Source organism: Typopeltis vanoorti, chromosome 1 (assembly GCF_054136105.1).
Source record: "Typopeltis vanoorti isolate ZY-2024b chromosome 1, IOZ_Tvanoo_1.0, whole genome shotgun sequence".
Taxonomy (NCBI): domain Eukaryota; kingdom Metazoa; phylum Arthropoda; class Arachnida; order Uropygi; family Thelyphonidae; genus Typopeltis; species Typopeltis vanoorti.
Window position 1 is genome coordinate 42,943,709 of NC_143549.1, and position 17,510 is coordinate 42,961,218.

At 35.3% G+C, this 17,510-nt stretch overlaps 1 protein-coding gene across 2 annotated transcripts in view; it reads right to left on the reverse strand.

Annotated features, from left to right (window-relative positions):
* LOC150109924 (F-box/LRR-repeat protein 5-like) overlaps positions 1-17,510 on the reverse strand; it is a 335,771-nt gene that overhangs the window by 187,431 nt on the left and 130,830 nt on the right. For both annotated transcript variants that reach the window (XM_090397314.1, XM_090397315.1), the window contains one exon: positions 9,103-9,244. In XM_090397314.1, coding sequence (XP_090253440.1) covers positions 9,103-9,244 — 142 coding nt within the window. The remainder of the gene's footprint in view (positions 1-9,102; positions 9,245-17,510) is intronic.

The window sequence follows — 17,510 nt, forward strand, 5'->3', positions numbered from 1 at the left end:
TGATTTTCTTCCATAAATATGTCGGAAAGACTTTTTAGTTGGCTGTGAAGCATTCTTCTAATTTTAGCAAATATGGTTGCTTTAATCTGTGCCAAAAATTTGGGAGATTGTCATTTTAAGATCAACTCCTACTTAAATATAACACTTCCTTTTTACAACATTCTCCTTCCTGACTTACAGTCTATGTAGACCATAGGTGGCACTATAAAGGTGACAGTCTTAACATAGTCTCTTCAGGTATTTCTGTCTTGGGATCTCCTTAATAAGGTGGAGAATGAAGAATTTGTCAATTTTCTAATATTACCTATCAAGGTGATTCTAGATTGCTCCCAGAAGGTTTTTTTTTTTTTTTTTTTTTTTTTTTTTTTTTTTTTTTTACCAGAAGTAAACTATCTGATCTAGCCAAGTGGCCCAGCCACTGGAGCTGTTTTTGATGTATTTTAGTGATGATATTTTCTTGTGTTCTTGCAATGGAGCAGATTTTCTTTCTAATCTCGGCATTTGTTATGTGTGCCATGTACAGTATCTTCAAAAATTTTCTGTAGCACTTCATCTTGAAAGGCAATAATCTTTTCTCATATTCCTTCAGGAATGTCCAACTGACACATTAGCATAGGATGACAGAGTTAACGAGTGTATCAATGAGGTATAGACTTATAATTAGCTGTTTTATTGTTCTTCTAAAGTGTAACTCTGAAGGGCAACAGTAGCTTTAGCAATGCATGTTTAATATTATTTTACATTAGAGGACACCAAATTAGGAATTTAGATCTTTAGTCTGTTAAAATTTCATTTAATGTACTTATTGCTGATGCAAACCATAACATGCTGTTTTGCTCTGAAAAGGCTGGTTTGAAATCCAGTGAAATATAAAGACAGTTAAAAAAACATCCTTTTATGAAATAATTTTGTGGTGTTGTAATACTGTTAAAATAAGTTATGCATTAGAAATGCACAGACACAAAATAAAATAATAAGTTAACAAGTAACAATACCAAATCAACAATTCCTCCCCATACAATTTTTTTTTGAAATTTTTTTAAGTACTAAGCATTCACTCTCTGTCTTTCAAATATACAAGAACAACATACATAAAGAATTTTTGTGTTGTTTCAAATAAAACTCTATGTAGTTCAAGACCAGAGTAAAATTTTATCTGGTATGACCTGAAACAGATCACAGTGCAGGAAAACAGGATCTGGTAAACTCCAGGGATTGTTTTATATATACAGTCGGGTCTCTTTTTATGCGGTAGACACGTTCCACAGAAAACCGTATATAAACAATCACACAAAAAAGACCTAACTTAAGTCGAAAAATTAGGGATATGTTCCATAATTTTCTAAAACCACATAAAACTAAAGCAATGAATTAAAATAAACCTAAAATAACATTAAAAAGTTTGTAAAAATTCAGGAAAATAAGAATGCCTAAGTTTATTTTAAAGCTTTATTTTTAATTTTATTGAAAAGTAACAATTTTTTTTACATTTTTTCATCAGAATTATTGTCGCTATTACACAATATTCGGCACCGTTTACTAACTGGCGTGAAATCACTTTCATCACCAGAAGAGATAGTCAGTCCATCAGATCTGTATGGTAAAGGCAATGGTTTTTCACAAACAGAATTAGCTTCATCCTCATTCTGTGCTGATTTTTTTATTCTGACAACGTAATCAGTGATTAAACTTTGCGATGATGATTTCACTAATTTTTTATACAGCTCAAGATATCCAGACATACGGTTCTTCAGCTCACATTGAAATTTAAAGGCTTGTTCAGAATTTGTGTCATTAACAAGAAAATAATTTTCCAATTTATTGCACAGTTCAAGACCTTGAATTATATTTGCAGTGAGGGCGACAGGTTTTTCTTCCATTTCACTATCGTTTTCTGAATCTTAGACGATATCTAAAGTTAATTGATATCCAATATCGTCACTTAAGGCATTATCCACAAGAAATTCATCTATAACATTCTGGCTAAATGTATCAAAACCAATTTCATGAATGATTTCAGGTGATAATGTAGATGTTTGAATGGTTGCACTATTTGCAACACATCCAGGCCAAGCTGCTTTCCAGCAGGCATTTAAAGTTTCTGGTCTTATTTTAGCAATAGCAAATGCAACATGATTTAAGCAGTCCAAAATAGAAATTTTTTTTCAAACGTCAGTTACTGTTAATGATTCTAGTTTATCCAATATAAATTGAAAAGTGTGCTTAACATAATATTTTTCAAAAGTAGCAATTATGCCTTGATCTAATGGCTGAATAATGCTTGTTGTATTGGGTGGAAAAAACACTGCCTGCACATTTGGATGTTCTAAATGCAGATGACTTAGTGCATTGTCAAAAAATAATTAAAATTTTAAAATCGAGAACTTTTTGCTTCATATATGTTTCCACTTCTGGTACAAAGCAATTATTGAACCATTCAGTAAATACCGCAGTTGTTACCCAGGCCTTTGTATTAGGCATCCAATGTCCGGCAGCTGTTTTACATCTTTGCCTTTTAGAGCACAGGTCTTAGAGATTGATTTACTAGGAACAGTTTCCACATTCAATCCCCTGCTGCACTGCTGCAAAAGTAACAAATTTACTTGATCTTTGCTTGCTTTAAACCGGCTTGCTTTTTTCTCAGACTTTGCAATGTAAGTTTGACTAGGCATTTTCTTCCAAAACAATCCTGTTTCGTCAGCGTTAAACACTTGATTGGGACAATTAGAATTGGCCATTAGAATGAAGATCTGAATTTGAGTGAATGAAGATCCAAATTTCTTAAGGTTTGTAAAGTTTTTCAAGACTGAGGCAGATTCCAGGAATAACATCTCATATTTGTATTTGCTGCAGTAGAGGCCTTCTTCCAGTATATGCAGAAACCTCAGGATATGCTGGAAAAAGGCCATTCTACTCCACTGCAGCAAATACAAATACAAGAGGCTATTTCTAATATTTGCATTAGTCTTGAGCATTCACTCTATGTCTTTCAAATATACAAGAACAACATATATAAAGAATTTTTGTGTTGTTTCAAATAAAACTTTATGTGGTTCAAGACCAGACTAAAATGTATCCGGTATGACTATCTTAACTGAAACAGGTCACAGTGCAGGAAAATAGGATCTGCACTTCCCAAATAGGATGAGCCTCTCCCAAAAGTGCTCATGCTCAGATCTTCAGCCCAACAGCTAAGACTGTAGGACTAGTCCCAAACTTTAGTTCTTTCTTCAGCCTTATTTACTCTCTGTCTCTGTTAGCATCTGCATGCAGATATCATTGTTCTGCATTCACTGATGATGACAATTTGACTTTGCCAAAATACTGGAAGTATTATATTCAGTACACGTAATTTTCTTAAAAATAATAGTTATAATTTTCCTTCAAATCATGATGTCATCTGTCAAGACTCCAATATTATCAGATCTTATATTACTGTCTTCTGGCACTTTTTACTGAATCACTCCACCTAGCACTCAGCAATCCTCTGGGTCTTTTTACCTGTCATCCTGGCAAAGAACATTTGTTTTATAATATTTCCACTTCCATTCTGTTCAAGTAGCCATACCACCTGAGAATGGTTTAGCTAAAACATTCCTGAATGCTAATAATGTCAAGTTCTTTCCTGATATCCTAATTTTTAATATGCAACTACTATTGATGCCAGCTTCCCCTTAATCTTCCTCAGAACTCTTATATCTGTGGTCTCAGGCTAATGAAGCATTTTATTTCTTACCCAATTCTCAGATCAAAACTGGTTTGAGCACTGTCTTCTATACAGCTATTTTAGTGTTTTGACTAATTTCGCTCTTATTCTATATAAATTTATTCACTTCACTTCCTACCAAACCAGCTTTGCTAATTCTGCTATTTCCATATTTATTTATTTATTTTTAATTATTTCTTATGTTGACCCCATACATGAAAGGTCATGGGACCTATAACACTAGAGTGTCATGTACGGTGAAGTAATTAAGGAGAAATATGTAGTCTGTTTATATGTTTCTTAAAGAGTGTGAGGTTGTACTGAGTGGTAAAAACAATATGGGGTATATTGTTCCAAAGAATAGAGGTGGATGGAAGGAAGGAAGCTGATGAGATACTAGTTCAGTGTGTTCGAAGCTAGACACAGTGTCTGGGTGTTGGCCAGTGGCTGCTCTAGTTCTTTTATGGTTAGAAGAAAGTGGAGGAATGATAGCAGCCAATTCAGAGGAACAATGCCCATGAAAGTACCTATAGAAAAGGCACAGAGCTGAAATAGAGTGCCCATGATAAAGTGACTGAAGGGAGTCTATGAGGGAAGGGTCATCTAGTAAGCAGATTACCCTCTTCTGAATATCATCAAGAATTCTTATAGAGGTCTTGGGTGCTCCACTCCAAATGTGAGAACAGTACTCCAAAGTTGAATGAATCTGAGATTCGGGAGTTGAGAGGAAGAGAAGGAACATTTAGAAAGGAAAAGAATGCAGAGCTTTTTAGAGGATAAGGAGGCCATGTGAGTCATATGTTTGTGCCAGGATAAACTGGATGTGACAGTCAACCCAAGGAGAGAAAGTTGATCTTGAAAGGAAATTAGAACATTATCAAAAACGAGAAGGACTGAGGTAGGGTTTTTCTTGTGGATAATAAGGCAGGCATAAGTTTTTTTGGCAATGAAATTTACTAAGTTGTCTTCACCCCATTTCAGGATGTTAAAGAGGTTAGTGTTCAAGTCACTAGTTATGGCAAAACTTAAGGCATCTAACATTATTGAAAGAGAGAACAAATTATTGTTTTAAGACATTCTTCTCATCCAGTCCTAATCCAAGGAATTGGAACAACAAGGAATCAATATGCTGAGTTCCAATTCCATGCATCTCTAGCATTTCCAAATCAATTTCAAGAATTCTGAAGAAATATGATTTAGTAGTGACTTTTATTCCTATTAATAAACTCTTAACGTATTCTCCCCCCTTTTCTAAAAATATATATATGCTCTCTCCTATGCCTCTTCCAGGTGTTTAAGAAGTTTCATGTAACTGCCATCCATCCTACTTCGGATAAACTGGATGCTCAACAGAAAAAATAATACAAGAACTTCACAGAAAATCTGATAAACCTGAATTATCTTAACATGGAATAAAGACAGATCCCAACATTCTTTGGTCTTAAACATGCCTTCTACACAGATGCCGGCACAAATTTGAACACTTATTTAAGGAGAGTGCTGAAGACATGCTTCAATGCTCTAACTTGAATCAGAATGACCACCTATCCTTATATCAAAATATGGGAAAGTTTGATTAGAATAACACATTATTAAAGATTTTTTTTTTCAATTACTATTAAAACCAAGAATGGTATTTTATAAAGACATAAGGCCTTAAGAAATCAACTAGATACTACATCTATCTGAAGATGTATGTGAAGAGTCTCTTCAAATACATACTTAGGTCATCTAATTGATCTAAACTCTGGATTCCAAAAGGAAATAAACAGAACAGTTGAACTTACCTGGAGTGCATTCAGAAAATTGAAAAGCATTTTTCAAAACAATGATGTACCACTCTGTTTAAAAAGGAAGACATTTAATCAGTATACTTCCAGTCATCACATATGGTTGTGAAACTTGGTCTCTAACAAAAACACTGACAAATAAACTAGCAACAACTCAAAGAAAAATGGAGAGACTGATGCTAAGCATCACATTAAAAGATAAGAAGCGAAACACCTGGATAAGAAGCCAGACTCGTATCATTGACATCATTCTTCACCACAAGGAACTAAAATGGAAATGGGCTGGACATCTATCCAGAAGAGAAGATGAGCGATGGACAACCATACTAACGAACTGGATTCCAAAAGTAGGGAAACAAGGCCAAGGATGTCCAAAAAGAAGGTGGAGTGATGAATTGTCAAATTTTATTGGGAAAAATTGGTCAATCATTGCCAAGAACAGAGAAAGATGGAAGGAACTGGAGGAGGCCTTCGTCCAGCAGTGGACAGAAAATAGCTGAAATAAAGAAGAAGATATATATATATATATATATATATATATATGTTACGATTAACCTTTTTTTCAATTAAAGCATAGCGCCATTGGCGATTTAACATCACACAGCACATTTTATTTCATATAAATCAACTGTTTACATTCTACCTTGTAACAACTACTTTTTAAGCCACTGACAATGGTCTGTTAATTTCAGAGTGAAATATACGGCAGCATATTTAATAAATAATACTTTTACCTTGTGTTTTCATCTATATATTGTATAGAGCATTGTAAGGTTTATCAAACGATGAAGAGGAATGAAGAGTACCATCATTGGTGAAGCTGTGAATAGGATTTGAGGTCAGAGAAAGAAGGTCATTGATGTAAAGGAGGAAGAGTGTGGGTGAGAGCACAGAACCCTGAGGCATTCCAGCACTGATGGGTAAATCTGATGAGAGGAAGCCATCCATCATGACACACACAATGAATGAACAATGAGGAAGCTGGCAATTCCAATCACAGAGCATAGAAGGGAAGTCATAAGATGGCAGCTTATTCAGGAGGCCTCAGTACCTGACACAATCAAATGCCTTAGAAATACTGAGAGTGATAACATGAGTTTCTCCAGATCTTTCCATGGTCTGAGTCCAAGGGTAGGTGAGATTAGCTATGAGGGGTCAGCTGTAAAATGAGAATGATGGATTCATATTTCTGATCATTAATTAACTGATGAGTCTCCAGGTAATGAAGAAGCTAGTTAATGATAACCATCTCCATGACTTTTGAAAGTACTGAGGTGAGAGCAATAGGGTGATAGATGGCTGACTTCTGTCTCGCTTTTTGGATACGGGCTGGATGTGGGCTTGTTCTCATGTTATTGGGTAAATACCAGTACAACATGAAAGTTTATATAGATGATACAGGATGGATATCAATTCTGGAGCACAAGTCTTGAGCATAGCCAGAGGAATACCATCTGGACCAGGAGCATTATTAGTATCAAGATTAAGTGAGGGGTTTTCCTTTTGCCAAAAGTTCAGAGGAGGCATGCAGTGGCCAGTTTGTGAAAGTACAGGCAGTGATTTGCTTTGGTCATCTGGGCAGGAGTTGGAGGGGAAAAAAATGATGCCAAGAGGTCGACCTTTTCCTTGGGTGAGGTAAACATAATACCATTAGGATGCAAGAGAGGTGGCACCAACTTAACAAGAGATTAGAAGGCTTAATTGCCAGTTGAGTAGGAGGCAAGTTTATTGTGTTTTGTTCTTACGAAACCAGTTTTGGAATCGTTAATAATTTTTTTTACACATGTTTCTAGCTGTTGGATAAGCTGAATGAGAAGCTGGAGTTTTTGATTTAAGCCATCTTCAATAAAAAATGTGCCAAAACATAGTTGAAATGTTTTACTTTTCTGTAGGTTCTTCATTCATGAAGCATCTGATGTTTTCAATGTTTCTGCCTATTTTCATTGCCTTTGTCTTTTAAAAGCTGATTTTCATACCAGATTTAGTGTAGCAGTTGTTTAATTTAGTTAGAGAATCCTGGAGACTTGTACTGGATTTACTTAGAAGTATAATGTTATATGCATAAAGTAAAGAGTTGAGAGTAACATCTCATATTTTGATATTGGTTTAATACCACTTTTCTTCATAATGATCCATATAGATGATAAATAACAGTAGAGATAATGTACAGCTTTGTCTCACACCTGATTTAACATCAAACCTGTACCTTCTTCAATTCTGTTGATTACAACTAAAACACCGACTAATGTATTTGATATAATGTCCCATTTACACCATATAACTAACACTTTGAATAAATTTTATATATAAAAGATCTCACAGTACTAGAGGGTTGACAAAGAACAGATTAATTTAAATGAAAAAAATAGCAATGTAAAATTAATCACACATGTTGATTTATTGGAGAAAACAGATATCTATAGATAATAATTACTAATTAAATTTACTTAGATAATAAATTATTAAGTCAATACACTTCACCATTGTCAATATTTTACCATCTTTATGGGCACAAAGAAATACAAGTAAGCACATGCATGCAAGTACTAGCAGGATGACAAACACAAACTGAGTATGAAAAGTAGAATCTTACAGTCCTAACTAGTGCCCCTTCTGTGTGTGCAATGATGGAATCTTACTGAAGGACTCAAGATAATGGTCTCCCATATTTTAGGTATATTGAGAAAACTGAATTCCTTCAGATTTGGCTAATGTGGTAATCTGTGGAAGTTTGCAGAGAGTGTAGTGAAGAAGGGTGTAAGGACTATATTTTTTACATGGAGAATTGTCAATGAATGGAATGCATTATCAGAATGTATTGTTAATACAAGGAGTGTTAATGATTTTAAGATTCTACATGATAAATATGTTGTCAGTTGAATGAACTGACAACATATTATTCATGTAGAATCTTAATTTTACATGAATGATATGTTGATGGGTCTGTCGACTCCATGGAGGGTGTAGTAATAATAATAATAATATCTCTGATTTATATCTGCTCTTGCATAAAAGGTAAGTTTTGTTTTACTAGATGGTTGCTACTCCAGAAGAAGGGGCAGTGCAGGTAATGAACATAGTATCTGTGTTCCTACAGATGGACACTGGCAGTTCTTCCTGTTTGTCGAAAATATGAAAATCTGCAAGTGCAAGCTATAGGTGTGTATAGCAAGGGTTGCTGTAGACCTCAGGATGGTTGAGACAATGAAACACATAAGCTTCTTCTTCTGCTGATCACATAAGAATTGCTGATTTTTCTGAGGTGCTCCAGATGTAGGAAATGACAATGGAATTTTTTTTTTTTTGGAGGGGGGGGGGTACGTTGTGGAGAGAATTCTGTTGATCACACAAAGTTTGTGTTTGCCTTCCTGCCAGTAAGATATCTTGGTGACCAAGGGGAAATACTAGCTTAATAATTTATTAGATATATAAATTTAGTTGGTAATTATTATCTATAGATGTGTGTTTTCTCTACTAAATATCAACATTCAAGAATCCATACCAGAAATAAACAGCACTATTTTATCCTGTATACCTCTTGAGAGTACAAATCAAGAAATTGAATAAAATATAAAAACAAAGTAATTATGAAAATACTTTGCTAACTTAAATCTGATTCTTCCTCTTCACAAGAAAATTTTTCTTTATTGCTTGTAACATGCCATTTTGTGTGTTCCTCTATTACTTGTTCTTTTAAAGATTTCAATTCTTCATATTCAAAATACTTCACTAGCATAGGTTGAAATACCTGTTAAAACAAAATTTAGTTTATAAAATACCAAAACTGTATGTAAGTACACTAAACACAGATTTAAAAATTGGCACTTCAAAAGTAGCTGAACATTATGTTCAAATATTAACATGAGAATATCTATCCACTGCTGCTCTACAGCAGTGGAAAAATCCAGAACTTTATCACACACACTGATAGGATCAACAGAGTCAATTGTATTTACAGAACTACTATTTTCTAACAGAAACATAGCAAGTCTCGCAACTTACCATCCCTTGCTTTTCCCCAAGTGGACTGGGCAGGAATAAGAATCATAGGGGACCTCCTGACCCACATCCTAAAGTAGAAAACATTCATATGCCTACCACTGAAAAACCCCAAAACTGAAAACGAATATCAACAGATGCAAGCTGCTATTATAAAAGCCTATCCAGATATCGTTACGCTTCAGGGAATCTGCATCATCTGAAGCATCACTTCCAATTCTTCCCTCCAACTACAAGAAGATATACCACTTCCTCATGGCAGTGCCTCCAACTTCACTCTTCGTATATTCATCCTGAACCCTCTCATCAGGCTGTACCTGCCACCCAGTTTTCAGTGGGATCTTCCATATAAATCAAAGTGTGCCAAACCAGATTCCAACATACAGTGGAGACTATGGTATAACATTTGCCAACTCCTTCTAAGTGCTACAAATTTCAACTTAGAGAAATGGATCTGTGTCTATTCTACAAAGTTTCAGGTAACTTGGAAAACACATATCTAACTGTCCCGCAAACAAAGCGATGATCACCTATGCCTTTAATACTGCCTCTAGCACCCGTAACCACACACACACACACAGCCAAGAAGACTACTGGAATTTAGTCCATACAGAAGAGAACAGACACAGAATATGCAATTTTCTCTTCATCTGCGTAACAGCTTCTACCTCAAGCACACAGGAAATAACGACCACCCATCCATCACCGAATCGGCAAACCCTTATGTAAAGTCTATTGGAAACTACAAAGCAGGCTTTCACTGGAACTTGATTATTACAAAGAAACAAGAACTGTAGCGAAATTCATAGAGGAGTGGAATTCAACTGGTACCCTGTTCTGGATTGCTGATGATACACTTCAACTGAAAGATAACTAAGAGTGATACTGAACTGTAATGATGACTCTTTTATTGAATTTTCTATTGTATATCCAAAAGGAAAATTTTTTTTTTCTCTGTAATATATATACTTATAATATGTAATTGTCTTTTTTGTTGCCAATGTATATTTTATTAAGTTAAATAAATAAAGAAATAATTTTTTTTTAAAATCTCCCTCCCTCTCTCTCTCTATATATATATTTGCTGCAATGGATTTACTCAGCCATACGACATAATTAAAGAAATTTAATGACTATAAGCAAAGAGATACCAATGCACAACTAGTTTTGTCTTCTTAGATTTTATCGGGCACATTTATATGAAAAGAGAAATACAAAAATATACATTACAAGAAAACAACAACTATAAATTAACTTGCGAATGTGTTGCTGACTTTTGAAGGCATTCTGTATGCCACAGAATTGTTATGCACATTCACACGAGCATGATCTCATGTAACCAAAGTTGGATAGCTCAAGAGTGACAATCAGTGATAGCTCAAGTAGGTTATAGCTAAGGGTGGTATTAAGATGGACCGGACTGAGGACAGTTTCTTGTGATTCAACAACCCTGTTGACAATGAAGATTATGTCACTCCTCCAGTGATCTGGAACAAATCATCAGAAAACACTTTTAGATGTGACAATGAGCTGGAGAGAACTGTGAAATCAACAGAAACTGTCCTCAATCCAGTCCATCTTAATACCAAACTTAGCTGTAACATACTGACTGTTGCTCTTCATCTATCCAAACCTTGGCATAAATAAGATCATGCCCACATGATTGTGCCCAATAACACTATGGCATCCAGAACATCTTCAAATGTCAGCAATATATTTGAAGTTAATTTATAGCTGTCGTTCTCTTGTAATGTATATTTTTGTATTGCTCTTTTCATGTATGCACCCAATGAAGTCTTCTAAGAAGATGAAACTAGTTGTCATTCAAATAATAAAGTTTTTGTATTTTGGTATCTCTCAATTTCTAGTCATTAAAGGTCTTACACACACACACACACACACACACACACACACACACACACACACACACACACACACACACACACACACGGGTCTCTTTTTATGCGGATTTGAGTTATGCAGTATAGTATACCCACAGATAAGACCTTTTGACACTTCTGCGCATGTCAACAGAAGGAGAATCCATTCCAATAATAGGGTAATCCAGTGTTTCCCAAACTTTTCCTATGACGGAACACTTCACAAATCCTGAAATTTTCATGGAACACCTTGGTTATTTTGTAATATATTAATTAATAATTAATTGTTAATTTAGCTGATGTATTATTATTAATTAATAATAATAAAAAGAATATTTCCGTTAACTACTAAATGAGGAGAATCCAAGAGAGAGGTGTGAGGATGGAGAGGCAAACGAGAGACCGGTGCAAGACATAAGTAGAGAGGAAGTGGATTGGGTACTGAGAAAAATGAAGAATGGAAAGGCTGTGGGGGCAGACCAGATACCTGGGGAAGTGTGGAAAAGTTTGGGCAGTGAGGGTGTGGATATGTTATGGGATCTGATGAGGAAAATAGTCCAACAGGAAAAGATACCAGAGGAATGGAGGAAAAGTATTCTCGTCCCAATCTACAAAGGAAGAGGAGATGTTCAAGACTGTGGCAATTATAGAGCTGATGTCACACACATTGAAGATGTGTGTGACATCAGAGTAATTGAAGGAAGGATACGGCAGGAAACGAAAATTGGTTAGGAGCAGTTTGGATTTATGCCAGGAAGAGGGACAACGGATACGATATTTGCGCTAAGGCAATTGATGGAGAAATATAGAGATGCAAGTGGATCTGTACATGGTGTTTATAGACCTGGAAAAGGCATATGACAGAGTGCCCAGGCAGGAGGTATGGAGGTGTATTAGGAAGAAGGGGTGTCGGAGAAGTACGTGAGGTTGGTGAAGGAGATGTATGAGGGAACAGAAACTCAGGTCAGGTCTAGTGTCGGCATGACAGAAGGGTTCCCTATTGTCGTAGGGCTACACCAAGGGTCAGCTCTGAGCCCCTACATCTTTGACCTGGTCATGGATTGTATTAGTGGAGGATGTCAAGAAGGAGGCACCATGGAGCATGCTGTTTGCTGACGACATTGTTCTATGTGAATCATCCCAAGAAAAGCTTGAAAATACCCTGGAAGAGTGGAGAAAGGCATTGGAGGAGAGCGACATGAGAATTAACCAGGTGAAGACTGAATATATGTCAACGGGGAGTGACGAGGATATGGTCATACGACTCCAGGGGTGAAAGGCTAATTTCAGGGAAGAAATTCAAGTACCTTGGGTCGGTTGTTGAGAGGAATGGTGACCTGGATGAGGAAATACAGCACCAAATAACATGCGGTTGGATGAAATGGAGGAAGATGAGCGGGGGTCCTGTGCGACAAGAGAGTGAGTTGAAAGAGGAAAGGAAAGCTGTATAAGATGGTGGTGAGGCCGGCGATGCTCCATGGTGTGGAGACGTGGCCTATAACCAAGGCACAGGAGAGGAAGATGGAGGCAGCAGAGATGTGAATGTTGAGATGGATGAGTGGTGTGACAAAGAAGGACAGGATAAGGAATGACTACATCAGAGGGACGGTTAAGGTGGGACCAATTGGCAAGAAGATACAAGAAAGTAGGCTGAGGTGGTTTGGACATGTAGAGAGGAAGGGTGAGGAGTATGTTGGTAAACGAGTGGAGTAAATGGAGTTGGAGGGAAGGAGGAAAAGAGGCAGGCCCAAGCTCAGGTGGAGAGATAAGGTGATAGAGGATCTTAGGGAGAAAGGATGGAGTCCGAAGGATGCCCTGGACCGGAGAACTTGGAAGAGGAAGGTTAAAGATCAGTGCGCTGACCCCATTTAACATGGGATAAGGCATAGCGAAAGAAGAAGATTATTATTAATTAATAATTAATTAAACATAAACATTAAATTAATTTGTACTGATTTTCATTGACATATCCCATTCTGACCACCAAAAATTTATAATATTATTATAAGTAGTACTTACGAGTGAATGTAGACTTTTTCACCAGTCTGCTGATAGTTCTCCTCTCCCTTTTTACATCCTGGAGATTGTTTTGTAGGCTGGAGGTGGATGAATCACTATCTGATGCATCACAAATACCTTCAATAAGAGATTTCTTAACACCAAAATTAAACAAAGTTCCTTGTCTCTTATTCATATTAAAATTTAAATAGAATGTAGGCCTATTACTTTTAAAAAATCACGGCACTACAGTTTCGAAAGAAGCATGTGGATAATGCCTTAAGTGATGATGATATTATTGGATATCGATTAACTTCAGATATCATCAAAGATCCAGAAAACGATAGTGAAGCGGAAGAAAAATCTCCCTCTCACTGCAAATATTATTATTATTTGTGACATCTCCAAGGAGTCCGAAGACTCATTGCAGGAGGATACCTACTATACAACTGTCTCCCTATACCGAAATTCTACTACCAATCATCTCCATCGATGCCATCCACCGCCCCACCACAACTAGTATTTTTTGTCTGTAAATTGCATGCATCCTGAAGGGCTGATTTGTCTATATGCAGGATCAAAAACCCGAGTTTCTGGGAGAAAAAACCCTGCTACCTTCACAATAAGATTGGCTAACTCACCTTCAATTGAAAAAGTCCACATAAAGATTCCTCGTGTCACGACAAGAATCGAACTTAGGCCTATTCCAATCGAATGCCGCAATGTACCGTTGTTCTTCCAATTGTGCAACGGAGGCGCTTATAATTCGAGAAGGTCTTGAACTGTGCAATAAATTGGAAAATCATTTTCTTGTTAATGACACAAATTCTGAACGAGCCTTTAAATTCCAACGTGAGCTGAAGAACTGTAAGTCTGGATATCACGAGCTATATAAAAAATTAGTGAAATCATCATGACAAAGTTTAATCACTGATTACATTGTCAGAAGAAAAAAAATAAGCACAGAACAAGGGTGAAGCTAATTCTGTTTGTGAAGAACCATTGCCTTTACCATACAGATCTGATGCGCTGACTATCTCTTCTCGTGATGAAAGCGATTTTGCACTAGTTTGCAAACGTTGCCGAATATTGTCTAACAGCGATGATAATTCTGATTACAAAATGTAAAAAAAAAAAAAAAAAATTGTTACTTTTCAATAAAATTAAATGAACAAATCTTTAAAACAAACTTGGCCATTCTTATTTTCCTGAATTTTCATAAACTTTTTTATGCGATTTTAGGTTTATTTTAATTCATTGCTATGGTTTTATGCGGTTTAGAAAATTATGGAACGTATCCCTAATTTTTCAACATAAGTTAGGCTTTTTTGTGCGATTTTTTATATGCGGTTTTCTGTGGAACGTATCTACTGCATAAAAAGAGACCCAACTGTGTGTGTGTAATCTATTTGATCTATTAATAAACTTCTAGAAGAGTAAGGAGTTGTATTCATTGGGAGGAGGGGATGTATTCAAAAGGACAGAGCAACACAGAATGGAGGAAGAGAATGAGAAGTTGGTTCGGCAAGTTTGGAGATAAACACTACATATGGATGTCAACCAGCTGCTTGTGTATGTATACATGATTATAGGAAAGTGAATGAATGGTAGTGGCTAGTTTGATGAAGCAGCATCTATGGAAAATATCTACAGAAAAGACAATGCAGAAATAGTGTCTATAAGAAAGTGACTAGAGGGAATCAGAGAGAGAGAGGTCATCTATTAAGAGAACAGTTCTCTTCTAGAATGAAAAAAGCATTCGGGCAAGAATTTTGGTGGCATTCCAAACATGAGAACAATATTCTAAACTCAGGCAGATTTGGAATTTATAAAATGTTAGGAGTTGAGCAGAAGAAAAGCAACTTTTAAAACAAAAATGAATACCAAACGTGGAAGCTGAAGAGACTACAGACATGTGCTTTACATTAATCAATACATTACTAAAAAATTTCGAATGCCTAGGAACTACAATTCATAATCAAAGCTTGTTGTTTATTTATATTTGTATGTTATTATAAAATTCGATGCAGCGTAACGTTTTCCATTTTTTATTGCATCGACTTTTACTGGAGTCACATCCAAAATACACAAAAGTAAACATGTAATTTTCAATGTAATTATTATTATTACATCACACCTCCAGGAAGTCCAAAGACTCATCGAGGGAGGGCATCTACTCTACAACTCTTCGTCTCACTACTCCACCAACTTTAATCATCTAACACCAACACCATCTACTGCCGACTACCATCACTAGTACTTTCACAGACAATCACAACATCCATACCATGCCGGGGTTCTAACCTGCAGCCTTTTGGCTGGAGAGAGGATACGCTAACCACTGGCGAATTCTCCATGCTTGCTGCGCAAGCTCATTAATTGAGAAAGTACTACTATTTATTTGTTAATAAATAAATAATAAATAAAAAATGTATATCTAGAAATAGTAAATTTGTATTCAAGTAGCTAAATTGAAAAATATAGAATATCATTTGTAAAATAAATGTTGTATTTGTATGATTAAATGTACATAAATTTCTAAATATATAGTTTTAAATGGTCAGTACAGGTAATTCTCATATAACACGGTACTTATACAACACAGTTTCAAATTGTAATAACCCTTGTTCAACACGGTCCTTTATACAATGCAGTTTTGAAAAAAACAGTCTAGAAATTGTAGTAACCCTTTATCTTTTCATATATTTTTCAACGTGCGACTTAAAAATCAAATTTTATATTCATTAAATTTGTGTCTGCCCGTATTGCACAGGCTGTTGTAAGTAGCAAATTTATATTAGGGGAAACACCCTTTAGCATGCATTGTACGTCAATTGTATACCATATAAAGTGTATATTGTTGAAAATTATCTTTGTTTTCTGCCAGGAAAGCGCATTAAAAATCATAAGTGTTTTATCTCAAGCTGAGCACTTAATTTTCTGGTGAGTTACATACATAATTAATATGTAATGCTTTTTTTTTTTTTATGTAAAAAAATTATTTTTATAGTAATGGCCACAAATTGCATTGAAAGGGAAAAAAATGAATATTGAAAAGAAAATTCGTCTTGAAGAAAATAAATCAAAATCATGGATCGGTCGAAAAATGGAGAAAAACCAGTTGTTGTAAGGACTTTGAATTTAAATGAATCAACAATTCAAACAATCAAACACAATGAGCATAAAATCCGAGAAAGTGTTTATTGCTGGGTCAATGGTAAGTGCAAAGCTCGTTGCTTGTGTATGCAATTTTCTAAGAGAAAAATGAAGAAATCTCTAATGATTTGGAAAGAAGATGCAATCAAAAGAAAATTCCTTCAGATGGAAATCTTATTAAACAAAAACTCTCAACGTTTATAAACATTTATAATGCAGGTCAGGTGTTCAATGCTGATGAATCCGGGTTATATTGGAAAAAAGTGCCAAAATGCATCTATATTTCGAAAAATAAACGATCAGCTCCTGGATTCAAAGTTTAAAAAGACAGAATAACTCTACTGTTTTGTAGTAACGCATCAGGTGATTACATGAAAAAATCAATTTTTATTAACTTCAAATCCTCGTGCTATGAAAGATTAAAATATGCACTTATTTTTATTTTGCCTAAAACATTTATGCATTACATGCAATGAAGCTTAATTACAATTTGTAATTTTTATAATTTTATACTATGCATTTGTGTCATATTTTATATTTTCTTAACTTACATGAATTACCTGAATTAATTAAAAATATATTTTTGTTGGATGTCATTGTTGTTTATATAATTTTTTTAAAAAAAAAACCAATTTCAGAACATAACCCTACTTTTTGTATGTGATCTGAGTCTCACATAATGCGATTTATATAATGCGGCACTTCTATGGAACGTAACATCCGCGTTATACGAGAGTTACCTGTAATTCATTATTCCGATAATCAGATTTCAATGACACCTCTCACTCCCTGAATGATAACAAGAGCAAGCGTGAATTTCAAGACCAGCATTAGCCCCTGCCAGTAATGTAAATAACACTAAAAGCCCATGTATAAAAACCCAGAGGAATAACCACGATAAATTGTGTAAACAGAAGATATATGAATATGTTAAGTTCAAGGGCAATGCTGTAGAAATCGGAAATATATCGTAATTGTCTA